Source organism: Epinephelus fuscoguttatus, linkage group LG3, assembly GCF_011397635.1.
Source record: "Epinephelus fuscoguttatus linkage group LG3, E.fuscoguttatus.final_Chr_v1".
Lineage (NCBI taxonomy): Eukaryota > Metazoa > Chordata > Actinopteri > Perciformes > Serranidae > Epinephelus > Epinephelus fuscoguttatus.
In genome coordinates, this window is record NC_064754.1 from 15172773 (window position 1) to 15199244 (window position 26472).

A 26472-nucleotide genomic window follows, 5' to 3' on the forward strand; every position below is an offset into this window, starting at 1 on the left:
GCATGAGATCACACACAGGGGTTTCACTTACATCCTGAATGGGAGCGCTGCACAGCGTGCACGAGGACAACTGAAAGGACTGAATCATAACATGAGCCACTCCCTGCGGATCACAGTACATTACCCCTAGGCACCACACTGAACACTGCAAATACACTCTGAGACTGTGACACTGCAAACTCAGATAGGTGGAGGGTTTGGAAAAATAAAGACAACTCATGGAAACTGCATCAAACAGCAAAGTAAATAACTGCTGGATAATGTTGTGCATGCCTCCCTCACACACTTTGAAGCCTGCTCCATCAAAAGAAAAACAAAAGAGCAGAGAGGAACAGGTAGTGTGTGTCAAAGTTCACAATTCACAGCAAACTGAGGACTCGTTACCTCCTCTGGTGGGGCTTGGATAATATCCTCTTTAATACGTTTCATGATAGCGCTTGTCACATGCTTTGGAGACAGGCCCACTTCCTGTTTGCCCTGTGTCGGGGGGGCAGCCATGAGCGATAGATGGAAATAAAATGAGACAAAAGCTGTGGATAGATTAGCACTACAAGACAAATAAATAAGAAGTGGCAGCGCAGACTGATTTAGCCCCAGTGAGGCTAAAATGCGGTTATGTAAAGCCTTATAAGACAGATCAGACAGAGGCCTGTGTGTGTGTGTGTCTAAGGATCAAAACAACCTGCTATAAATAGGAACTTTACAAGCCATCCCATCCTCCCAGGGGACTACATGTGGGCAAGGGACGTGAATAGAAACTGTGGTCCACATGCTAACCTCTTTCTTGCGGTTCTTCAGCATGTTCTGGTACTTGGAGAGTTCTTTGTCCTGCTCGGCTTTGATGCGTTTGGCCTCGTCCCGCAGGCGGTTGGTGTGCTCCTGCTCCAGCCTCTCGATGGTCTGCTTCTGCTGCCGCTCCAGGTTCTCCACCTCCTGGTCGTACTGACGCTTCTTACTCTGTAGGACAAGGATGATCGCATCATATCAGTGAAATTAACTGAAGCAAATTCAGTTCTTTCCATGTGTAAAATCTTAGAGGCACAAAGTCTAAAAATGCTTTTCCAGAAGAAGAAATACAAAATTATGAGATAACAAAATCAATATTAAAGCTGTAGCTGCATAGGAAGGTCATACAAAATGGAGAGGCCATTAGCAGTATTCATCACTCTCAAAAGAGCCCCGACAGTAACTGTTATGCCAATTTTCAAAGGAATGTGAGCCAGCCAGTAGTTTAAAAGAGGCCTAATAGGCACTATATGAATTGGTGATGAACACAAGCGCTGTTATAAACACTGCAAGTTATGTAATGTAATGCAACGGATTAAAAACAGTAACAGTAAAGTTGAACAGTTTCACCTACAGGGACATACAGAAAATGAACAGCTCAGTTGCAACTGATAGACACGGTAATGACAACTGAAGGAAATCAAGTCATCCTTCACACAGTAACATGACCATTCACAAACTGCTCGTATCCAAGGTGAACTCACAAACACTCAGAATATTGTAAGAACCACAAAATCTGGATCTCTGCACAGTGGAAGAAACACACTTAGATGACTCATCGTCTTTCACACTTTTTCCTACATCTGGATGGGTTTAGAGGGTCAAAGCAAACCTGCATTTAACTTCCACAGAGTGGGTTCTTTTTATACACATCCCTGTTTCTTTTTCTTTGAATTTTCCCAGATCTCAAAGTTGTACAACACAGAAATGTCAGTTACTGTTTGTAAACAGGCTCGCCAGTGAAAGTGAGGGCAAAGCCAACCCCAGATTCACTCTCGTTTGGCGTGCCGCCTCGCTGTATTTGCCTTTTTTTCCAGTGCTTTGTCTCTTAGATGTGTGCTGCCTACAGTCTGGCACCTCGTAGCTACCTTTAATAAAGCCCCAAAATTAGCAGAGCGCTGTGGGGGGGTAAAAGCCCGTAAATGTCATGAACACAGAAAATAAGAAAAAAAGACAGAGGGCAGAGTCTCTGCAGAAAAATACTCACACACTTCTAGTGAGTCGAGTGATGAATGAGAAAGATTACTTCAGTGTGAGTCAATGTTTCTTAGGAAATTCCTGCATAGTGCTTCTTCAAGATGACAATGTTCTGTTGGATAACCTCAGCAAGAAGTGGGAAGCACTGAACCACCTCCCCAAAAAGTTACATCACCGAATCTTCACAGGGGGTTTGGAGTGCAGAGTGCCAGGGTTATTTGCATTTTTTACGAACTGAAAAGTAAGTATACAACTCAGTGAGGTGCTCTGACAGCCAGGGGCGGCTGTATTTCTTATCAGATACCAATCACTTACTTAACACATATTACAGATATTCACATTTTCTCCATCCTTTGCTCTGTTTTTATTCAAAACACTCATTCTTTGACTGTTCCTTTAAGGGTCTCTGCGAAATTCAGATTATATGAGTTGTCTGACACGGTTAACAACATGGAGGTGGCTGAGCTGTGTTACTCTGTTACTCCACTATATCTTTACACAGGAAATAGTAGTGTGCTGTTATAATATTGATCTGAATATCGCACACACAGACCCATTAACATCTTGCATTGTGTGTGAATACAAGAACAAAATGACACATTATTGTTTAACTGAGGCCATTGCCCAGTCCTGGAGGTTTCAAGTGAATATTCATTTAAAAGCAGTTAATGCCAAAGCAGACGCAGGTTGTCGGGCTAAACTGACATATTTCCATACATTTAAATCTCAAAGGTGAAGGCAGAAATAGCAACTAGAAATGATGATACTTCTGTTTTTTTTTTTTTTTTGTGAACATCTGAAGCAAAAGCCGTCCCACACAGAAAATACTTCCTCTTCAGGGAAATCAATGTGCTTGATAACAGTGAGCAGTGTAGCTACAGTGTCATTTTTAGTTCAAAGGGTGTGTGTGTGTTTTGAGGTGTGCCCTCTTGTATGTTTTAGGACTTAAGAGGTCTTCAGAGAATTAAGTTTAGGTTAATACAAGAGTAAGGATGGGGGTGCACTTGTAGTTGCGGTGTTTATGGTTGGGCGCTGGGGACTGCATCGTGTTTATGAGGGTCCTGATGACATCTAAGCAGGAGTGCAACAGTTTAACTGAAGTTTGGGAATGACAGCTTTTACTGGAAAAATGAATTTGTTTTTACTTCAGAAGCCACCATAAACAGCTACTTCCTGAACTAATTCTGACTGAGCCACATTTTCCTTCATGCGTAGACAATGATGTAAAGCATGACTGTGACACGGCTGGAGAAAAAACTGAGATGAACACCAACAAGGTGAAGAAAGGAAAAAAATTACAATTTACACATTTACAAAAGACTGGGTGGACTGGGCTGGCATGGTTGCCCGCAAGGGGAATATAAACATAACTGCTTTCAAAGTGGTCTCAATTGCATCCACCCAAACGGCAAAGTTAGCAGTCTGACGCTTGACATTTCTGAGTTGAGTGACTCACCGTGGTCTCCTGTTCGAAGCGCCTGTAGATCTGTTCCTTTTGCTGCTGCAGCTTGTTGCTGAGCTGCTGCTGGGCCCTCTGCTCCTCCTTCTGCAGGAGACGCAGCTCCCTCAGCTCCTGGCGCCTGGAGAGGTAGACAAAGGAGAGTGTAGCAGAGAAAAAGTTAATTACAAGTATTTCTTAGCATAAAGCAGATTCAGCATTTGCAGTCACTCCACACAGTCCGGTTGTACACTGAAGTTCCTGGGCAACATATTTACATCAAACTGATGCCTGGTGTGTATGTAAATGAATGATTACCTCAGGAATCTCATCTCCTCGTTCTTGGCATCATTGTCAGTGATTATCTTTGATGTAGTCACGCTAACTTCCACTCCATCCACGATGAATTTACGAGTCTTTTTCAACGTCTTCTTCTGACGCTTGTTGTCCTGGGAAAACAAGAAGTTAGAGTTTATAGATGTGACTGCGGTCAGTTGAGTCTGTTGTATAGTTTCTGATATCTGAGCATGTGGGCTGTGAGTTACCTGTATGGAAACAGATCCAGGCTCTTTTGTTTTGGACAGAAAGCTTGAGATGGACAGATTCAGGTCTACGCTGCTGTTATCGGCGGCTGAGACACTCCCTGAGTCTGAGTCTCTCTCTTTGTCATCCTTGGCTTTGTCTGGAACCATTTTCTCATCTTCTGCATTTATCTTCTCCTTTTCTGTGAGCTTCTCTTCCTCATCTTTTGGGACTACCTTATTTTGCTCTGGTAGTGTCAATGTCACCTTGAGATTTTTGTACCGGTCGTCCTCCTCCTCTTCCTTCTCCTCCTCCACTGCTGGTGTGTTTGATTCCTCCACAACAGCCATCTTTTCCTCCTGAGGAGTCTCAGTGACCTCTGAACTCTCTGTGTTGGCCTCTGGATTGGCTGGAACCTCAGCTGTGTCCACTTCCTTTTCATCCTCGACTGCAATCTCCAGCTGCTGCATTTCCTTAGCGGGTGCCTCTGGTTCAGTCTCTGGTTCTGGGGAGGCAACATCCTCTGCTGCCTCTGGAGGCGTTTCCTCCACTGGTGTCTCTTCTACCTTTTCATCCTCAATTGGAGTGTCCAAAGTCTCCTCCGTGTGCTCCACAGCTGGGGGGGCTGTGGGCTCTTCAACAAAGCTAGTTTCCACCACATGGTTGGCCACCGGGAGCTCAGTGGGCGTGGGCAGAGACACAATTGGCTCAACTTTCTCAGGGACTGATTCCAAGATGGAGGGAGACAGGGGGATCTTCTCATCCTCTGAGCTGGCGACACTGACATCAGAGGGGGCGCGTTTGTGGCCCTGAAATGGGAGCAGAAGTTACAGTTATGCCTAGTTCATACTACATGATACAACATACATGATTTTAGCCTTGAGCTTCCTCTTGCCAACAGTTTTTGGGGTTCCTCAACAAAAACACCCAGTCTGAGGCAAATCAGTATTGGCTTGGCGCTTGCATAATGGTGCTCCATGATGCCCCCCCTCTAATATCTGTTGGGGACTTTGTCGGCGAGCTACAGCCAATGAGCGTTTGAGAAAAGGGTTGAGGACAGAAACAAGCGGTGCAGAAGTGCTTTCCAGAGTATGTGTGTGTGTGTGTGTGTGCGTGTGTGTGTTTGAGAGACAGAGAAAAAAAGAGAGAGGGGAAGAGAAGGTGGACTATTGCACGTAATGCTTCTGTAAGTTATTACCCTAATAACTTACTCATAACGCTGCTTTGTTAATTTTTTGACTTTGATATGACCGTGATATTTTCTACTAAGTACCCACTGAACCCCGGGTTGTGGGCGGACCTGTATATCACATAACAATACTTAGAAAGTCTGAAACACAAAATAAATTTAAGTCTTCCTATTACAGGACAGCAAATTGTGCAGTGTGAACAGTACAACAATCTGATGACTTGAAATGGTGTACTGAGACCTCGGCTTTGGAGAAGTTAGGAATGTTAAATTTGCCAGAAGCTTAAACACAATGGGTTTATATAGTTTATGGACAAAAAAAGCATCAGCAAACAATTCTTATAGTTGTTTTTCAAGCAATACTGCTGATTTGCTTTTCGGTGTCGTATACTGAATATTTTTGGGTTATTGGGATTAATCAGCAGGTTAATCGATCATTAAAATGATTGTTAATTGAAGCTAGAGCTGGGTAATACATCAATATTATATCAATATCATGATATGAGACTAGGTATCGTCTAAGATTCTGGATATTGTAATATCTCAAGTGTTGTCTTTTCCTGGTTTTAAAAGCTGCAATACAGTAAAGTAATGTAATCTTTTGAATTTACCAGACTGTTCTAGCTGTTCAATTATTTGACTTTTCCCACTTTGCCATCATATCCACACTACTGACGATTATTTCCCCCCGGGGATCAATAAAGTATCTCTGATTCTGATAAATCTCATTGTGCAAATATTTTGTTAAGGCAGCAACAGTAACCCATACAATATTGTCAAAATAATAACAAGGTATTTGGTCTAGAATATTAAATTTTTCTCCATATCGCCCAGCCCTAGTTGAAGCAACATTCAAGGATAAAATACTAAACTGTTTATACTAGCAGGCTCACAAATGCAGTAGTGCTGCACTTGATGATGATGAATTAATGGGACAATTATTTTCCAAATCTATTGCTCAATAATCATCTTGATTATAAAATGTCAGAAAAGTGTGACAATTACCCAAAGCCTATTTGAATACTGTATTCAGACGACTTGTTTAATCCAACCAACACTACAAAACAAAAAGATATCCAATCTACAATGATATAAAACACACACACAAAAAAATCATTGTTTATCAAAATAGTTGATCAATTTTTCATCTATTGATTAACTGACTTGTCATTTCAGCTCAAGAATGAGCTCATGAATATGAAGCATAAACCAATCTGTCAGCAAGTGTATATGTTGCATATCGTGCATGTCCTGCTCAATGAAAACTATACAAAAAAAAAAAAAAAAACCCAACTGCAAGCATTTCCCCAACAGTGCAAATTCCTCTAGCAAACCTTTTGCTAACAGATTTTTCGTACATGTTTACCCACCAGGTGTGCTTCTGTCTCTTCCTCCTCCTCTTCCTCTTTGTGGTCTTCGATCTCCTCTGTGACCTCTGCCTTCGCCTCAGCTATGAGCTCCCTCAGGGGCCTGCTGTCTGTCACACTGGACACAAATGAGTGCTGTGCAGAAGACAAATAAAAAGAACACGATTAGAAATCAAGATTTAATTTATATGTTAACACCCTGTGCGTGGCATACGGTGTGGCAATAAAGCACTTAACAAAGTTGGCAGCAAAGACTGGACATCCCACAGACAACTAATCCCATAGAGTTTGAGATATAAATTGCTCACAGTATAACAGACTGTTCTTTTTGACTATAAAAGGCACAACAAAGTACATTCAAAAAACACAAACTAAACGACACGGAAAATATTTCAAACTTTCTTTCCTGCATTTTTCTGTTACTCTTCCTCTGGAGTTTTCACCTGTCTGCGTTAATGACTTAACAAAAAACAAATGAATTGATCAATCAACTTCTTTAATGCAAACAAAGATAAATGACACACACACACATACACACCCACACACCGACTGCATCTACATCTCTTGACCACCTCACCTTTGGCTTAGAAATCTGCTGCACGTATTCTATCGCTGGCCTGAGAATGTGAAGCTTCTTCGATATCAAAACCTTCATTGGTGGCAGACCGCTATTTTGTATTTTCAAGCCCATCGAGTCGTCCTCTACGCAGTACAGTATTTCCTGTGTGTGTGTATCAATGTGTCCTCACTGCCTGTCTGTAATTAAGTGGCTCCGACTTGGTGAGCACCTTAAACCCTATGGAAAAAGAAAAGCCTGCACAGCTGACGTCAGCTTAGGCACAAAGGGATGAGTGTCAGTCTTGCCAGGACACACGGTTCAGTACTCTGACGTGACACCGAGCAGGTAAACAGATGTCGTCTAGGACTCTGCTGATATGGTCTGAATGGCAGCTGGTGCATGGGAATGGGATGGGGCATGAGGATTATGGCTCTGGGGCTGGGGGAGCTGATCGATAGTGAAACAGGGGTTCAGAGCTTATGTGAAAAAGCTGTGTGAATGTTTAAGAGAAAAGTACCTGCAGCAGTTGTGAAGCAGTCCACCTGTTGTCGACGTGCTTGTCCAGACACCGCTTTAAGAAATCACTGAATTCTGGGGACCTGAAGGGTGGAAGTAGTGACAAATGGACTTGAATATAATAAAATAACAAATGTATTGCTCTTCTACATCAAGGATCTCTTCATGTGTCATGAAAACTGACTGACATGAAGGCAAACATTTTACACACACAGCAGAGTTATGCAAAACTAATACACGGCCATGCAAAGCAGAGTTCCTGACAGGATCATACTGCTTCACGCTGCAACTCACCAGCGTGATGGCTGCATCAGGGTGGGAGGATCCGACTTGGCTATTTTCAGCAGAACTCTCATCGGGTTCATCTCGTGATTGGGCGGCTCAATCTGTGCCAGCTCAATCAGGGTGACCCCGAGGGACCAGATATCAGCCTTGTAGTCGTATGGCCGGTCCTTGGACGTCTCGCACATCACCACCTCTGGAGCCATCCTGGAAGGAAAGAGGGGAAGTCAGTGAAAGGAGACATTGGGCCCTATCTTACATCTAACCTGTGCAAAGCAAGACGATGATCACAGTTGCTGGCTAGTCTCACATGCTGATCCAAACTCCTCCGGTTTTAAACTGGGTATCCTAATAATAAGTTTAACCAGCTACTTATTTCTGGTGCCGCGTCCCCTGCTATTTAAAGGGCACATTATTCAGATAGTAAGATGTGCCCACGTGTACACTCAAAGACCCACACAGGAATGCGCAGATGGATTGCAGGTGGGTGAAATAATACATCATTAATGAGGAAAATATTACATTGGAGACTGTGTATAATGATCACGTCTGTCTGGCTCAACTTAATCACTTTGAGTGGATGATTATTATAGCTGATTTTTTAAATTTCTCCTGCAGATTGCTATCTAATTGACAGCTGTACATTTCTTACATTAATTAATTAAGTAATGAAATGGACAGGTTCATGGCATCACCCAAAGTTGGTTTCCCCGATGTGCATGCGTTTTTCGCTGGATCAAGTATCACAAGAGTAAAGTTAAAAAACCCAAAATAGAATTACTGTTGCTCTAATATTTTTCCATATGTTGTCATGTATGAAAAGACCCAAAATAAACCCTGTAAGCAGATTACTTGATTACTATAAGCAAAGATATGATTCTGTCCTAAGCTTTTTGATCCATATAAGCATTAGTTAATCACTGCATCATGATTTCTGTGAGCAGTTTCCACTGTAATTACGTTCTCTAAAATGTGAACATAGCAGAGCTGCAGAGCTGCTGTCTGACTCCCCATTAAGAGAGACGCTGTGTGCATTTACGCATGAGGAGCAGCGTAACTTCATTAATTATTTAAGAAGCCAAAAGTTTAGTTGTGTTTCCTCTGTCAAGTTTATAACTCGGTTTTTTTTTTTAGTTCTGCTGCTTAAATATACCATATTTCCTACAGTGACACTGCTGCTCTTACTGCATTACCCTCAGCAGGAAACCACTCTGTTCTCCAGTTTGCTGAGTTCCCCATGTAAGTAGCAGAGAGTTAAATGCAGGAGCAGTTGGATTTTAAAGGGAATGGGAGAAAACACACCTACGATAAAGTAAGGGACTGAATACAACCCCTTTGCCCCTTGTGCTTTACCTGGTGCCCAGATTATGCACTTGTGCCGTTCACTTTAGACCATGTGCTACAGATGGTTTAAACAGACCCCATGGAGTTAATGGATCTTTATTCTATGTTGTGCAAGAAAGGCAAACCTGATCATGATTAATGTAATTTTTTTCTTTCACCAAAAAGGGGTTTTATTGTCTATGAAAACATTGCTTTGTTTTATTCCACTCACCAGTAGGGCGTTCCAATGAAAGAGTCTCTCCTCTGCAGGGTTTTAGTGTTTTTGGCAGACACACCGAAGTCAGCTGGAAGACATGTGACAAGGCAAACCAGAAATTTGCCGCAGGAACACCACGGTCATCATTTATTTTCCGAATGTAGCCACACAAACCAAACAAGAACAGAATGAAAAACTGTTCCTCTGAGTGGCACCATTGCTAATCTTGTCAGTGCATGAAATGAACAATAAATAACACAGCTCAAGAAATCATATGCTGTTATAACATTCTTCCTACATTTGCATGATTACATCATGCCTTGTTTGTGTCATGTGTAACAGCCCATCAGCGTCCCAGCACAGGCACCTCTGTGTGTGTTATGTCACTGGACAAAATGCTTGTTGTGTATTACTTCACTGAGCTTGTTCCATCCACCAGCGGTGACTCATACCCCTCTAAGTAAGCTACGTTACTTCATCTGCTGTGGATACATGTTTGTTTACACACTGAGCTGCACATCCAAACAATTGCTATTGTGCATAAAAGTCACTAATTCGTGTTATAATGCCTGCAATGGCCATGAAACAGTGAGACTGTACTGTTTAAGTCACAGTGAATTTCTTTTACAGTTCCCAAAGGCACATTCCACTGATTTCACCCATCAAGTTCAGTAAACTTGTCACAAAAGAAATCGATTTCGCCTGTGTAAACATTTGTATAATGCCTCATCTCATGCTTTTTAACAGCACTAAGTCCCAGAGTGTACCATAAACATGGTACTTAAATTCCACACACAAAACTTGATCATTCTGGAAATCTTACTTCCATAGAGCATAATGCCATGAGAAGGATCATGTGACCTTTACAAGGTAGTGAAGTTGTTCTCTATATGACACCACATGATACCGCAGCTTGACACACTCTTTCTGTTAGAGCAACCGGTGTGTGAATGACGAAACCCAACACCCTCCTTTGATAACTGAACCTAATGATGTATTTGACCTGCATGTGTGAAAGCAGCTATAAATGGATGGTATCGTTGCGCAGAGCATTCCTATGCCATTTCCAGCAGTTATATCATGAGAAAACATGAGATAAATACATGGAGGCTATGGCCAAAGGCACAGAGCCTACATTGCTAGACTGTGAACTCATTTATGGTTTTTCCCCTAGAAAAGTAAAAAAAAAAAGAACATTACCGAACCAGGAAAAATGTACTTATGCAGCGAGACAATTCACCCTACTGTAGCTCTTAGCTCTCTCCTGTATCCTGTATGTATTACACAGATTACAGTTTCACAATCACATAAAGTCTGCGTTTTAAAGGAGACAGTGTTGGTAGCTACCCTGTCTGGAAAAACTGTGCACTTCATAAAATACTATGTACTGACTCATACAAGAGTAAACCCCTGCAATCATCAATTATGACCCACGAAAAGAGCGTGGCAGTGTCTTCATCTGCAGAGACTCTGCCCTCTGTCTGTATTTTCTTCTTATTTCGCTGTGTTAAGGATGTTCCTGGACACAGTGTGCAGGTGAGATCAGGATGTCATGAGAAGGTAGCAACCAGTTCCCTGACCGTAACGATGCATTTCCACCAGATCCAGTGACAAAGGGCTTTGTATTCTTTTCCCAGTGAGAGCAGAAAACGAAGTCACGCAGTGCATGATGGGTGTTGTAGCGTGTTTGGAGGATGTGTTTTGGTACATTTGCTGGTCTGTATTTGCATAACTCAACTTAATGCAAATAAGTCTGTCCAGCGTGATGTGTCTGGCTCATGAAACTTGGAACTCTCAAACTAGGCGATGTGGTTCGAAAATGAAACAAGATTCAGCAGTGGCACTGCATATTTTCTGGCCTCAGAAGTTTTCAGAAATAGATTTTGGTGGATTGTTCAGACAGAGAGATTATGAGACAGGTCATAAAAAATGGCAAGCAGAGAACCAGGGACCACCCAACTAGCAGCACAACCTCGCCAGATCTGATGGAAATATAGCACAAGCAGCAGGTATCCGAAAGAGAGCTGCGACAAAACACAATAGTATACCTTTAACAGCTGAATTTAACTTTGTCCTTACCCAGCTTGACATCTCCGTCCAGCGTGAGGAGGATGTTGCCAGCCTTCAGGTCTCTGTGGATGATTTTGTTGTCGTGGAGGTAGACGAGGGCCTGCAGAGTCTGCTTACACACCACCCGGATCTGGGGCTCTGTCAGGGGTCTCTCCAGTTCTACCAGGGATCACACAAACACATGATCAGAATTCCTGACCGTGGAGTACACTAATGCAACCTAATCACAGATGGTAATATGAGCTGAGCTGCAGTCATTGTATTGATGAATGAAGAATGTAACATGCAGGTGGCCTACAGAGGTATGTTGATGCCGTAAAATGGCCATCTTTCACTTTGCTGCACAGTGCTGCTTTGTGAACAGTTTCCTGTTGGACGTTACAACCTGTATGCAAAGTGGAAATGCTGACTCACCGAGCATGACAGCATCCACAGCCCCTCCCGCGCAGAACTCGATGAGGATCTGCAGACAAGGGGGAAAAAGAACACAGTGTGTTTTTCAGTGCTCGCAACACAGGTATCTGTTGATTTAAAACAGTGGCATCAAATAGTCTTTATTACGCACTCATTATTTAGAGAGTAGCAGGGACCTATGCAACAAATATTTAACATAGAGGTGAGTGCAGGCCATTCATGAGGCAACAATGCTCTGGTTGAACTCAGTGACCTGTCAAATCTATAGTGAAGGTCTGGAAGGTTCTCAAGTTCAGAGAGACATGCTTGCCTCTGTGTATTTGGTCTGTGGAACATGCATAGTATACAAACAAAACTCAAAGACATCATCATTATTATCACAAACCCTAACTACTCACTTGCCTAAAACAATTTGAGAATGAACCTCCACCCAGCCTTCGTGAATGAAACACCCTGAGCCCTTAAAGGCATTTAGGAGCTTTCAGTATGGTGGTTGACGTAAGAGGATTGGCCCAGTTGGGGCCACATTGTGGAAAAGGTTTCACACAGCTGCTCGGTAGCTCGCTAGCTATATTGCCAGACCTCGGCCTTATTCTGTAAATAGGATTAAAGTTTCTATGGACACAGCACTTCAGGCAGGGGAGAGTATGATCATGGCAGAAGGTAAGGCAGAGCATCTGGAGCAGAGCGTCTTTTGTAAGCTTAGACACGAGGCTTGCCTCACAGCATGCTGCTTTACTCCTCCAAACTGAAGTTTGGGGAACCTTTGGCCAAAAGTCACACATACAGGAAGAAGAAGTAAAGCCGCAATTGTGAAATTTTGCAACCCATTGAGAAACTAATTGTGGTTGATACATTGGGTGGGGCTCTAACTTGGTTACAGGGTCAGCCTGCATTCAAAAGGGCAAGTGACAAAATCTTCTACGAGCCTATTTCCTAAAAAAAAACCTTAAGACTATATCCTCACAAAATCAGATGTCGCAGCGATTAGCCGCAGGGTTGTGTAGTGTTGTGGGAGTGTAACTTAAATGGCCCATTTCTGGGGAAGTGGAGGGTGGAGAGAAGGCAAATCTCCTCATCTCGGTATTTGTCTCCTGTATGTTTGTTTATGTTGGCTTAAAAGAGCTGTAGAATTCCTTTCAATCATCATTACTGTAGTATCTTTACTGCCACAGAAGACAAACATGCACGCAAACACAGACAAGTGAGTGATCTTTGTGACATAGTACACACAAGCTGTTAGTGCATTTACTCACTATAATATTTAATGGTAGAAAGGGATTGTCTGATTATCGGTAATATAACTAGCCACTGCAGCCTGACATGGAGTTGTGTCTCTCCGAAAGATGATCTGTTTCAACTTTTCGACGCAAGCCACAGCATTTTGCTTTTTTGGCATCCCCAGCGGCCCCGCTGCCACAGCCTGGGTGCACTGCCGACATCCGGATGAATGGGAGGACTCATGTTTTCACCGCAACACCTGATTTGGTATGAATGCAGACTAACGCTAACTCTTCACCAAAGTTCAATGGCATTCCATTATTCAGTTGGGCTTTTCAAGACTGTTCTACTTACAACAACAAAGCCCTTACAAGACATACAATGCCTGGAGTCTCAGAACAGTCTTGGCTATTCAACACGCACACCATTCTAGTGTTTCTCTGTAGGCGTGCTGTTGTTTTAATGGCTCTGCCGCCGTACAATGGCCCCCACAGAGGTTTTTCAGAGTGGCAGCAGGCAGAGAGGAACCATGGGCCAGGGCTGTGGCTTCCTCTCCCACTTGTTTATTTGACACACAAAAACACATGCATAAGTGTGCACCCACATATTTTCTAATCCATTCATGTGGCACACAGAGGAAGGATGTGAGACTGCATATGATCTCACCCTCATGTTTTGAGGCCTAAAAGGATGAATATATTAGCAGCACCTCAGTCTGGAGCCGAGACACTGTTGCTGTGCAACAGAAATTATAGCGTAACAGCAAAAAGGGACACAAAGATCAAATGGGTGACACAATTTAGGACGCAATTATAAGGTAAGTCGCCTCCTAAACCTCCTGGGGTTGTGTGGAATGAAGTCTTTCATCCGCAGAAGGAAATGTCCTGGACACTTTCTCCTCTTTGCACAAACAGGTGCCACACAGGCCGAGATAAAAATCAACAGACAACCTCAATCAGGCTGCGGCCATTGTTCAGAGGACAATGGGGAGGAAAAGGGCTGAGAGCTCAATAAAATGCACTGAAATTAAATACTCAGGTAATCATGAGAGTTTATAATGACCTGTGGTTTTAGATGCTTTAGACACTGTCCACACAATGGTGCGTGTTTTAATTGCTTAGTGTGTTTGGTACGCAATTTCAGTCGGTGTTTGTGACAGGGAAGAGAAAATACCCAAATTACTGGGTTGGACCAACCTGTGATCCATCTCAGTCACTGAGTTCCTCTTACTAATTGTTCATCTGTCATGAATACTTCCCTTGCATTTAGTCTTTGGGTATAATCCATATCTATTGACACAGGTTTGCTCCATGGCCAAAGTAAAAGCCACTGAGGCACTATATTAAACTACTAATTAATATTCCCTGACGATGCTCCAGTGGTGTGACACCTAAAACTCTGCTTTGTGTTGCAAAGAACAGACCAATGTGTGGGAGTTTTCAAAGATAACAGATTACCAAATATACATGCTTGCCTTTGAAACAAGTGGCTGCAACAGAGGTATTTAAAAGCAGGCTCATCTCAAAAACCAGATGGATTATAAACTGGTACGATGATTAACAGCTCTAAAAGCTGCTTGTTTCTGCTGCTGCTGTGAACTTTGGCCTCATATTTTGATAAGAATACTACAATAGGAAGTGAACTTGTACAATACTGCAAAAGCCCTGCAATAATAGTTCAGTGATGCATGTTGAAGGCACAGATACAACTGTGAGGGACCTACTCTGAGTCCATGTTGCCATTAGCATAACAACTGGAGCACAGGTTATTTCTTCTGTGACTTAACAGATCAAATTTACGGTGATTTATTTTTACCACAACATTCGCTCTAGGTTTTGTCCATGTTTTGGGCTGTGCAAGCTGCACCACTGAAAGCTTTTATTGGATACTCCATTATAATAATAAGATTGGTCTAGTTTGTGTTTCAGAAGGAAGCTTTGCTTAATGAAACTGCTGCATTAGGTCCCTGTGTTCCTCTCCTTGGGTGATAATACAGAGGAAACAGTGATGACACGTCTCTCCGGAGAGCTCTTCCTTCTACTCACCCAGAGTTTGCCCTCATAATAGAAAGCGTCGAGCAGTTTGACAATGTTTTGGTGGTCGCAGGAGGCCAGGATGTCAATCTCCACCATGTAGTCCTCCAACTCCTCCTCTGTCTTTGTGTCAATAACTTTGGCTGCAGCGAGGATTCCCGTCTGTTTGTTCTGAGCCTGTAGGATGAGAATGTTATAGCCAGAGGAGTCATGCAGTTAGTGTGGTCACAGTCTTGAGTCTCGTTGTCTTGTGTTCTAATATAGCTCAGAAAATTTGTGTTTGTTCTTATTTTACTGTTCCAGATCAAAACATGTAATCATATAGACTCAGAGAAGGTCAAACTTGGTTTATGCTGAAGTTGTCTTGACCTCAGACCTGCAGCAACCACCTCGTACAGAAATCAAGAGGATTTAAAAACAACACAAACACTGTCCGCCTTGTTGTGTGTCTGAATAAGTTAGCAAAACACGAGACATGTCTTGCTAAAGTGGAAATTTCTCCTGTTTGTTTTGGCTCCTCTGCAGGCAGGATGTGCTCAATGAAGTCGCCGCTGCGATATGGGATGCAGCCACTTCCTGGTGACCTGCCTGTGTTCCGCGGTCAGCCATACACGTCATTTAGAAAAACATAAACTCACATAATTTACTCATCAGCACTGAGGCAGACAGCTTGTATTTCACTAGGAATCAATAAAGTAGCTACTATCACAGTGATGCACCGGTGCACTGGGGCATAACAACTGGTATGGCCCACAGCCCAGACATACATAACACTGCAATTTACTATTTGTAGATCTTCAGCTTGACTCTGGAATTTGATTTCACTGCCAGTGGGACAAACATGAACTGCTTCCATGAAATTACAATAATAGGGATCTGTTTTGGTACTTTTCCTTTCCTGAGCTGTAGGCCCACTTCACGTGAGCCTTGCTGTTGGAACGCTGGGAAACTGGCAACCTGTGACTACATCATTGTGCAAGAAGATCAGGCTTAGTTCAAGTATAATACAAAGTAACACTGGCTCAAAATCTTGGGTAAGTCCAACTATTTCAGAGTCTCCAAAAATAGAATTTGGCAATAAAGAACAAAAACAGAGCACGTAGGCTGCGTTCATTAGCCACAGACTTCCTGGTATTAGATTTGGTTGGGCCCTCCTGTGTGATAAAATTTACTGTCACTCATGCAAATGAAGCTTCTGGCTCCAGCAATGCATTAGGGTCATGCCAAACAATGGCACCATTAAAACGATGACAAGGGAGGTGTTTTGACATTGGGTCAGCTTTCCGAAAATGTAAAGGGCAATTTTTTTGGCTGGCTTGTTGGAGCTTCTACAAAAACAGCTGAAGAGCAGATATGGGAGCAAATAAGACACAATTATATAAGTTTTGACAGCCACTGAGTACTGCATTGTGAAATATAAACACTATTGCATACATAGCATTTAAATACTTTACTTTGAACCCATGTATCTGAAATTTTTTGTTCTGATTTACCTCTCAAATATGACATTTCTTCACTGGCAATTTCAAAGGCTGAATTCTAATAGATTGTTTTCAATGGTGACAAATTCAGATCTGAATCTGATTCCAGTTGCACAATAAAAAAATTGATTCAGGCTGCACAAATTTGATTGGTTACATTCAGACCTAACAATTCAAGCTGAAAAAAATTCAAGTAGCAAACATCCTGGCTACCCAAGACAAAATAGGCAATCGAGCCTGAATTTTATGACCAACTAAATTTGACTACTGTTTTATTTGAAAATTTTCATCTTGAATTTTTAGATCTGAATTTGAATAAAACTTGGAGGAAAATAAGGATTTTATAGAAATTATATAACAGTAAAATCATTTTTGTAAGTTCAACAGTGTGCGGGAGTTTTTTCTACAAGTTTTATTCTTCTTGCCCTTCTTTTCTGAATTTGAGCAATCTGAATCTAATTTTTTGAAATCATGAAACTTAAATGATGAAATTCAGCTTTTGAAACTGAAACTTAGGAAATTTCATATTTCAGTTTCAAAGAGGTAAATTCAGAACATATACATTCAGATGCATGCTGTTCAAAGTAAAATATTTAATTGCAATGAATTCAGTGGTGTTTAAATTTTAATATCAAGTATAAATGGCTGTTGAAATTCAGATATTTATGTTGTTTATTTCTTTTCATACAGAAAGGATAAAAACATCACCATAAAAGTGCTACTGCCCTGAAAATATCACATTTCTGACTGGTCCAGTCATTGTTTATTTCTGTATGTATATGACAAAGACAATGTTTAATTCTCAACTTGACTTGCCAGTGACACCAGTTAGTGAAGAAGTAAGGAGGGGATGTTTTGACCATTGCATGTCTGTCACATGTAAACAAACTTCATGGGGAAAGGGGTAACACAACAGGGCATATGTTGGATAAATGTAGAGGGACCTCAGCAGTTATATTTGACACCACCTCTGCTGTGGTGCTGGTGTAGTTACTGGTTTGAAGATGGGCGGGTCACAGCAATACAAGACTGGGGTGACACTGCTGGTACTTTGGGTCAGGATTCAGAAAGAGACTGTTGGGTGCAGACAGGTCACAAGACTTGAGTTTAGCACCATATGATTTACATCAATCAAATAAAGGAAAGGCTAGGGTTACTGCCACAAAGAGCAGCTGTGCAGGAGACATCACCTACCTTGAACACTTTTCCAAAGGCTCCATCTCCCAGTTCACCGATTATCTCCCATACTTCCTCTGGATTTTCATCCCTGCGCACGTGCTCATACTGTTTCTTCTTCTTCTCTGCTCCCAATTTAAATATCTTACGGAAATTAAAAAATGACATACTGAGTCCTGGGTCATTCACTTGGAAAGTTGACAAAGGAATTAAACTTTAAACCACTGAAGCAGCTTCTTTGAAGAGTTTACTTTAGCATAAGTTCTTGGAGTACCATACTGTATGTGTCCCATTAACGCTAGTTATAAATATCCGCCTGGTCAACACAGTGTAGCTTTCATAACAGTCGGGATCAAACCTAGCCTAGCCTTTGACACTGCTTCGGACAGTCCAGAGAACAGCCTTTGCTCTTCGGGTCATTGTTAACCCCAAATGAATAGCTAACGGTTAACGCAGACGTGTCCTACCATCTGATATCCGCTAAAAACACGACTTTATTTTCATGCAAAGTAGTAAGAGAAGAAGAGAAGCTCGCCGTTGTTCCAACTCCTGACGACCCACTGGCCCGACAACCCTGTGGGGCTCTTTCTAAACCAAAAGAAAAAAAGGATGAGTAAGGCGTCCTCCAAAATAGTTGTAGTCCACAGAAGAAGTCATTCGTTTCCTTGAGGGTGAAACGGGAACAGTTAGTCCATACATTAGCATTTGCTAAAACGGTTAAAAAACAGTCATCTTCCCCTTGGTGTGAGACGGGTTTAGTAATCTAGCGGATTTAGTGTCGGTGCGCGTTCACGAGTGCGCGCGACAGCTTCTTTCTCTTCGTCCTCCTCGTGTTTGACAGTTGGCGGGGTAATTTCAGTCTCCTGCTGCCCTCGTCTGTACGGGAGACCAAACACAACTGACCATTTCACGGCCGTTGAACCATTTACAACGATAAAGTTACATGTTTTCATCAAGACGAAGGATCAGTCTGCTGTGTTTTACTTGTTAATTGTCGTGTTACTACGACAAACCGCCACCATCGCCCCAAGAAATACTAAACGGTCCGGTTTCTTTGTGTCCATGAAACTACATGTCCCAGACACCATTGCGGCACAGGAACGCGCAAGACGGTAAAATACTAGTACAACTTATTTTGATGAACATTATATTTTAATGTTTAGAAATTAAAATTCATTCATTAACCGAATATATTACATATTACCGAACAACCGTATATATATTTATAAATATATTTAGTTAAAATTGTGTCACGTGACCACTGTTTAGCTTCCTCTTTTCCTCTCAGGACACTCCACTGTGGTTAGCTAGCTAACTTTCCTCGTCGCTTCACTAAAAGAGGGACCGTTAATTCGCGTTTGCCCTCATGATGAAATGCAGGCAGCTGCGATGGATCCAGCGGATGAACCTCCGTCCATGTTGTGGGGACTGGACCCGATCTTCTCTGCCTTCGCCAGGCTGTATGTCAGAGACATCCTGCAGATGACAGAGTCCACACAGGTGCCAGGTAATAACACCTGTACAACACACAGACACAAACAAAAACACAATAAAAGTTGTTTAATTTACTCACTGTATCCTTGATCTCTCTATTTGAATCGGCTTCATTTACTTTTTTACATCAATGGCATCATTATGTGACTTATCACCACTTTGACAGGGCAGGGTGTCTGCAGATCCTTAAAAAGTCTTAAAATATCTTACATTACAAGAAATATAATGCCTTGGAAGTCATTAAACAGTCTTAAACGTGAACGTGTGACAATTAATTGCCACAAACATGCGATCTTTTTTAATTTCTCCATCTTTCAATTTCTTTTTCTCAAAATGAGTCAAGCTCTCCCACGTGAAAGTCCACATTTTTGATGTTGCAAATCTTTAATCCTAACACTTTGACTTTACCCAGTACTTTATACTTGGACTTATCTGTTCGTAAAATGTAACGTTAACCTTACTTAACCTAACTCACTCTAACAAGCATATTCCTACATTAAACCCACCTATGCACGGGATCACATATATAGGCCTATTTCTTACCTTTCACTCACCTGCAGTGCGTAAAGTCAACAGTTTGTTCAAGAATCTGACTTAAATTTGTTTGAAAATTATCTTGAAAAGGTCTTAAAAAGCTAAAGATTTTAGTGTTTGACATCTGTAAACAGCCTGTTAAAAAGTCATAAAATGTCTTTAATCCAACTTTAAAAATGTCTCGCCTCAAAAGTCATAAAATTGTCTTAAATTTGAATTTTCAAGGTCTTGATTGCCTCAAACAGTGTATCTAATTTCATTTGTCTATCTTTATTTTTGTCAAAATAAGTCAGGCTCTTTTGAGTTACAGGCTGTATTTCACGTTACAAATCTTTAAACTTACCACTGAACATACTTTACACTTGCACGCGCCTGCTCCTCAAATGTAGATTAACCTACAGTAACTCACTCTAATAACCATATTCCTGCATAAAGCCTACCTCTGCATGGGACCACTTATATACTACTTACCTTTATACCTACCTGCAGTGCTTGAATAAGAAAAGGATGTTTTTCCCCCCAAAAAATCAGTCTTAACTTTGTGAAAAAAAAAACAAAAAAAACTTGAAAGGATCTTAAAAAAATAATCAATTTCATTGTCTGATACCTGTAGACACCCTGTCGATGGATTAGGTTTAACTTAGCATTTGAAGATCTTTATATGGTTAATAAGTGACTCAGTTTTTTTGACTCAGTGACTGGTAATATAATAATAACTTATGTTTTGAGATAGCTAGGGATGCACGACGATAATATCAGCATGTCATTGGTATCGTCCGAGATGCTTTTTCTTTTTTTTTGCACAATGAATGAATATTACATACATTGAAAAGTATTGTATTTTGTGTCTGCATCTGCTGGTGGGCTGTCAGGATGAGAGTTTACATGCAAAATATGATGTTAATGTCACTACAGAAGAGACTTGATGATCACTAAAATAACGAAGGGTAAAAAAGTGGATATATCAATAACGGTATAGGTCAAATTAGTTGTTGCATATCAGCCATATCGGCCAAAAATTCAATATCATGCTTCCCTAGAGATTATTATTTTGTTCTGTATCCCATGTCTCTCAGGTATTTACTTCTACAACTCACATCCAATCTATAAAGTGGATGTACTTGGCACGGTGGTTTACAAGAGAGAAAGAGACGACTTCTTCTGTTATGGAGGTAATTTTGCTGTGTGTTGATATTTCAGTAATAAAATCATGAGCAAATACAGTACAATATGTATTGTATGACATATCTGTCCTTCTGTGCACAGTGGATGATGGCACTGGTGTAATAAACTGCCTATGCTGGAAAAATGACCTGTTGAAAGAGGAAGGGGATCCTTCTACATGTGAGTTTGCATTTGAATGAATCTATGTGTTATCATGGTTGTAAGTTTTGCTCTGTATTAGTCACCAGAGGAAGCACTTAGCGAATCACTACACCCTGACTCCCAAAAGAAAATGATTAATAAACTGATACCAGCAACTTCTGTCTCTGTCTTGACCATTCTGACCAAATAACTTATATGAGCCTTGTGTCATCCTCCTAGCTGAAATTGTAATGTAAATAACAGACCGGAGATCAGATCACCGGATGTATTTGTATTACTGTATAGGTTTTGTTTATAAGGAACCCTTTCAAGTTTCCTTCTAAACAACCACAATTGCATTCAATAGCAGCCTGGACTTGCCTATGAATCCTCTGTAGCCCACTTCAACTGGGCAAACCTTCACTTTCTAGCTGCTGATTTTACTGTACAGGCCTTGGATTGCTTTGCGCCTTTGCGGACAAACCCTCCTTTAATTGTGGGATGGAATGATGGAGGAGGTGGGACATTCAGTTGTTTGTCTGGTCTCCAGTGAAGCTGCTAGAATAATGTATTTCCACAAATCATTGTGTGTTATTCTATATCAATTTGTCATCATCAGCAGAGGAAAGACACGGTGATGGGGCTCAGGGAGGCTTCAACCCAGTTGCTGAACTGAAGAAGCTGAGAGAGGCCCAGCAGAGCCGCTGCCGTCTAGAGATCGGGGAGCTGCTCCGAGTCAGAGGACCGGTGAAGACGTCGAGACAACAGAGAGAAATCATGGCCTCTACCTACTGTATGTGTTTAGCAAATATCAAAACTCTTCATTCACTGGAATAAAACAACAAATGTTTATTAGAAGCTACACGTCCTCAAACATGCATCAGCTCACACAGTCCCTCTCCACGCACTCTAGCCTAGCAAGGACATTCTTTATCGCAGCACTGCAGTCCTGTTTTATAGTGGCCTACTTGTGTCTCTTTCACACACATACACAATCACACACACTGCAGTCTTTATTTGAGAGTACACGTGTCATCTATATCGTCTGCCCATTCATCATGTGTGTATCTGTGTCCATGTGTGTTCCCAGATAAAGTGAACGACCCAGTGATGGCGGTCCAGATAGCGTGGATGATGGAGGTTCCTCAGCTCTACCGACAGTGCTATGACAAACCATTCCAGCTGCAACCTACTGCAACGGGGTACAAACATCCATCCATTGAATTACAATCACAATAGATAACCACACTACAGTCAGGTTTCATTCAGTTCATTATAGCTTTAACCGAATTTCCAGAAAGGTAGCAAAAGAAAATGCTGATAAACGTGTTTCTATCTATCAGTTATGAGAAAATTAGTAGTTGGTTTAACAAGATAAACAATTGGTGGCACTAATGCTTCAGTTGGGTGCCATTAAATAATTGCAGAGGAAGGGGACATGAATGTAACATAATTAAAAGAGCAACAGTCAAAGCTCACGTGGTGGAAAACATGATGGAAATAAGGCATTTATGTTTGTTTCATATATTAATGTGAGGACGGTTATAGTCACCTTTGGACTCCATACATATCTGATATCTTCATCTGCGGCGATTTTTATTCTCCATAGTGTAAGCTTCACTTGACTATAAATGCACATGCTTCATGTAGTTCATGATTTATTTGCTGTTTCCATTGCCCTTTGCCACATTTTGTTTTTATCAGTACATCATCTTTTCCATCTCAGCCAAGCATAAACATTTTTTTTCCCACACCAAGTGTGATTTGAAAGAGGTTACGATACGTAAACACAGACGTCATGGCATGACTACTATCAATGAAAAAAGGCACAAAGAGGCTGAGCAGGCTGTCAACTGTGACTCGTTCAAAGAAATCCATATGGAAGTCCAGAGATGCGTTTTAAGATGGTTTATTAAACAAACAACTGAGATAACTAAAGCAAAACCAGATGAAACGAAATATTATGTGATGTGATTACGGCCAACAGAAAATATCGGAGTCAAAAACTCAGCCTCTTTGTCTAAGAGCTGCCACGCCAGAGAATGAACAGGTAAAATAATGTGAAACCACAACCCTGTGCCAATTACAATTAGCAGTGCAGCCTAGACATAGCATAAAAAACAAATGTTAAATACATATTCTGGCTCCTACAATGTACGAAGGGCACAATGATCGTACAAATTCGATAATTATTGTACATCTGGCAACGCTGAGCCACTAGAAACCAATGAAAATAGAATTCTTGGCAGGTTTTATCTATTAATGCCCATCTGCGTTGTTCACAGAAACAGTGAAAGTCTATGAAGATTTATGTATGTTCATGTCTACATACAGCTCTCATACACTGTGTACAGCGTAAAAAAGTTACATGCTGTGTCATGTCGCATCACATAATTTACACGTCAGTTGATGCTCCGACTGCACACCGGATGCCGTCACAGCTACCTAGCTACATCCAGGAAAGACAGCAACAGAGGAATGCCCACAAAACTGGCAACGGGAGTGTCATGGCAACCTCAGGCTCAGAGCTCAGAACTCAGAGTTTGTGATGACAAGATGATGAGAAATCAGTCGTAGCTTTCTTGGGCTTTCCTGATTTAATCACGTTTTCTTGATTACATCAGAGGAGCATACCTGTTGCAATCTAGTATATAACATGTTAGGTCATCGGCTGTGTCTGTCAGACAGTCAATGGACTGTCTTTGAAGGCGAGAGTATACTGAATGTAAATCTCTTGATGTTTACAGAAGGGGAATGCAAAGGTCACACACTTACGAACACATAGGAAGGATGAAACAATACAAGCATGTGCATGAAGACAACAACATTTGTTATCAGAAGACTTACAAATGCAACATTGTTCTGCAATTGGGGGAAAACGGTGGAAAGTTAAGTGCTGTTAGCAGCCGCTACCACAGCTACCATGGTGGCAGAACAGATCTGTCCTTTGCTACTGACTGCTTTGAGCAAAACAAAACAAAATTCTTGTCCTTTCCAGCAAAAAAAAAAAAAAAAAATCAGCTATCATGACTACAATTTTTTGGTTGAATCAGTTGTTGATTTATGCCACTGTTGCAAAGACAACCAGTTTGCTTTCTGTTTTCCTCAGAGCCCAGAATCTTCCAACAACACGGGACACACTGCATTTTGTTTTAAACAGTTAGTTCTGTTATTCCACCAGCAGCCATTTGCCTTGTTGGGGATAGTGACTGCAAATACTCTTTGGTAACAGGGGATAGCTACAGGGGAAAACAAAAGCACTATCCTCTTCCTATTTTGGTCGCACAATGGTTGACACACTTCCTTTGTGCCATAAATCGAGCTTTCATTTTCCAGGGAGATCGTACTCATTTGCAGACAGAATTGCAAAAGTGAAGCTTACAGGGGACCAATCTAAACACCCTGCTGTTTTACTCTATAACCATTCTTTTGTGCAATCAACATTTACTTCATAATGATAAGTTAAAGCAAAAAAATGTCTTTTTTTTTTTAAAGCTATTTACACTTAACATTGCTGTAAAGTATCATAGACCAAAAGACAACAACAAATAAACAATAAAACAATTGTAAAATGATAGAAACAAGCTATCACAGTTGAACCTGACTCAGTGATGATCAATTCTAAACATAAAAGCATTAGTATCAATTGTATTAAGGCCATATTCTCTGTCTGTTGTTCAGTGAGTCAGCCATCAGTTCCCTCTCCAAGGCAACGAATATCATCAAGGAGTTCTTTAAGCAGAAGTCGGTGGCCAGGTTCAGACCCTATGATGTTCAGGACCTCCTGCAGCCTCTGATCTCCAGCCAGCCTCAAACAGCTGCAGCCGACCAGGTACACGCCGGAATAATAATAATGATATGGGAACTGTTTCTTTTTGAAGAAGTGTGGTAGTGGGATGAAACGAATTGAAACGTCTGGCTGTTTTTGATGTGTCCTTCTTAAGTGAGAATGACGAATGGTATAAAGAAGAGCAGCCACGATTTGATTCTTAGCGTAGCGGCTTATTTGTATTCTTTCATTTGACGTTTTGGATTTCCTTATTCCCACAGAACTAGAAAAGATGTCGTTACGCTGAGAAATGCTTATTCATATATTGACTGTAAGGTGTTTCGATATGTTTATAACTTCATTTCAGTGGTCTTGCATTATCATGTTTCTCTGTTGCTGTCAAGGAGCCCGTGGCGGGTCCATCTGCATGCCAGCAGCTTCGCCAGCTTCTGAAGGAGGCCCTGCAAATTTTACAAGATGAGGGTGTCGTGTACCGCAAGGTTAAATCCCAGGATGAAGTCTATCATGTAAGAAAAAGCAGACAAGTCTTAAATCAGTTCCTCCCACTTCAGTAGCGAGGATTCATTATGGACCTGTGTCTGTTTGATGCTGTCGTCCCTCACCAGGTGACTGCGCACGATAAAGATCTGCTCATAGCCGTCAAAGACATTATCAGGGAGGACTCGAAGAGAGAGAAGTGTAAGTGCACTTAACTTTTTGGCTCTCAATTAAGTATCAAACTGATTAATGTTGACCTACTGTAGTTTTAATTTGACTCCGTGACAATCTCCCTCGTGGAAGACGTCAAGAATTAAAGCTTTTTTCACCTGCTTGTCAAATATTAGATTAGTACAGCAGTCACACCTACTGACTGTCACTCGCTAATCAGCCCTTCATTTAGGGGAGCGGATGCCTTTTTGTGTTACTGCTTGTTGTTTGTAAAGAGAAATCCAGTAAAAATGCCAAATAAGAAGAGCTAAACTATATTAGTTCCACTTTTTACTCGATACTCCAAAGTCTCCATATAACTGTGGTCTCAACGGTCACATACATACCTGTGTGCTGACAGTTGCTTCTTCCTGTGTGCCTGTAGATGCGGAGAAGGGTTGCCACATCCTGCACATCCTGTCTGCAGTCAGGCAGCGCTACAGCCTCAACGTGAGCAAAGTGGCACTGGAGCTGGTCCTCAAATCACTGGAGTGCAACAGTGACATCGTCAGCACCAGCGACAATCACTACACTGTGTTTTAACTGGAGCACAGTGGGGTCAGAAGCCCGGTGTTAGTGTATATACTATATGTAATACGGCTTATTGCTCCAAAATGTGAGCGTTGGATATTTTGAAGTAAATCATGCCAATTGTATCCCTTTTTTTCATCATGACTATAGTCAAGTGTGGCACTTACCAAGAATAGTTTGTGTTCTAAGGTTAAATTTTAAGTTTATTATAAATGTATGCCTTAACTAAAATTAAGTCATGCCAAAGATGGGCATCAGGGAAGCTTTGAGGACCACTGTGCACTCCACTGTTGTATATATGTTTGAAATATGTTTAAATAAATAAGAAATAAATGGCAAA

General features: G+C 41.4%; 2 protein-coding genes across 2 annotated transcripts in view; one reads left to right on the forward strand and one right to left on the reverse strand.

The window, feature by feature from the left end:
- The window catches only part of slkb (STE20-like kinase b), a 27338-nt gene extending 8766 nt beyond the window's left edge, over positions 1–18572 (reverse strand). Inside the window, exons 1-12 of the mRNA XM_049569866.1 lie at positions 17810–18572; positions 15147–15311; positions 11881–11929; positions 11476–11625; positions 9412–9484; positions 7869–8063; positions 7576–7657; positions 6503–6634; positions 3967–4752; positions 3740–3870; positions 3440–3563; positions 778–957 (exon numbers count right to left, since the gene is read on the reverse strand). Coding sequence (XP_049425823.1) covers positions 778–957; positions 3440–3563; positions 3740–3870; positions 3967–4752; positions 6503–6634; positions 7576–7657; positions 7869–8063; positions 9412–9484; positions 11476–11625; positions 11881–11929; positions 15147–15311; positions 17810–17959 — 2217 coding nt within the window. The 5' untranslated portion in view covers positions 17960–18572. The remainder of the gene's footprint in view (positions 1–777; positions 958–3439; positions 3564–3739; positions 3871–3966; positions 4753–6502; positions 6635–7575; positions 7658–7868; positions 8064–9411; positions 9485–11475; positions 11626–11880; positions 11930–15146; positions 15312–17809) is intronic.
- Positions 18573–18769: 197 nt separating this feature from the next.
- On the forward strand, positions 18770–26472 carry stn1 (STN1 subunit of CST complex). The gene is made up of 10 exons (XM_049569878.1): positions 18770–18903; positions 19080–19298; positions 20896–20991; positions 21086–21163; positions 21744–21917; positions 22215–22326; positions 24806–24956; positions 25298–25420; positions 25520–25592; positions 25987–26472. The coding sequence occupies exons 2-10, from the start codon at positions 19166–19168 to the stop codon at positions 26142–26144; spliced, it is 1098 nt and encodes a 365-aa protein (XP_049425835.1). The 5' UTR covers positions 18770–18903; positions 19080–19165; the 3' UTR covers positions 26145–26472.

What these genes read in the sequence shown, in the direction of transcription:
- stn1 (XM_049569878.1), top strand. Translation starts at nt 19,166, where the DNA reads ATGCAGGCAGCTGCGATGGATCCAGCGGATGAACCTCCGTCCATGTTG. An exon ending in AATCATGGCCTCTACCTACT is followed by an intron (nt 21,918 to 22,214) that starts GTATGTGTTTAG and finishes GTGTGTTCCCAG; the next exon opens with ATAAAGTGAACGACCCAGTG. An exon ending in AAACAGCTGCAGCCGACCAG is followed by an intron (nt 24,957 to 25,297) that starts GTACACGCCGGA and finishes GTTGCTGTCAAG; the next exon opens with GAGCCCGTGGCGGGTCCATC.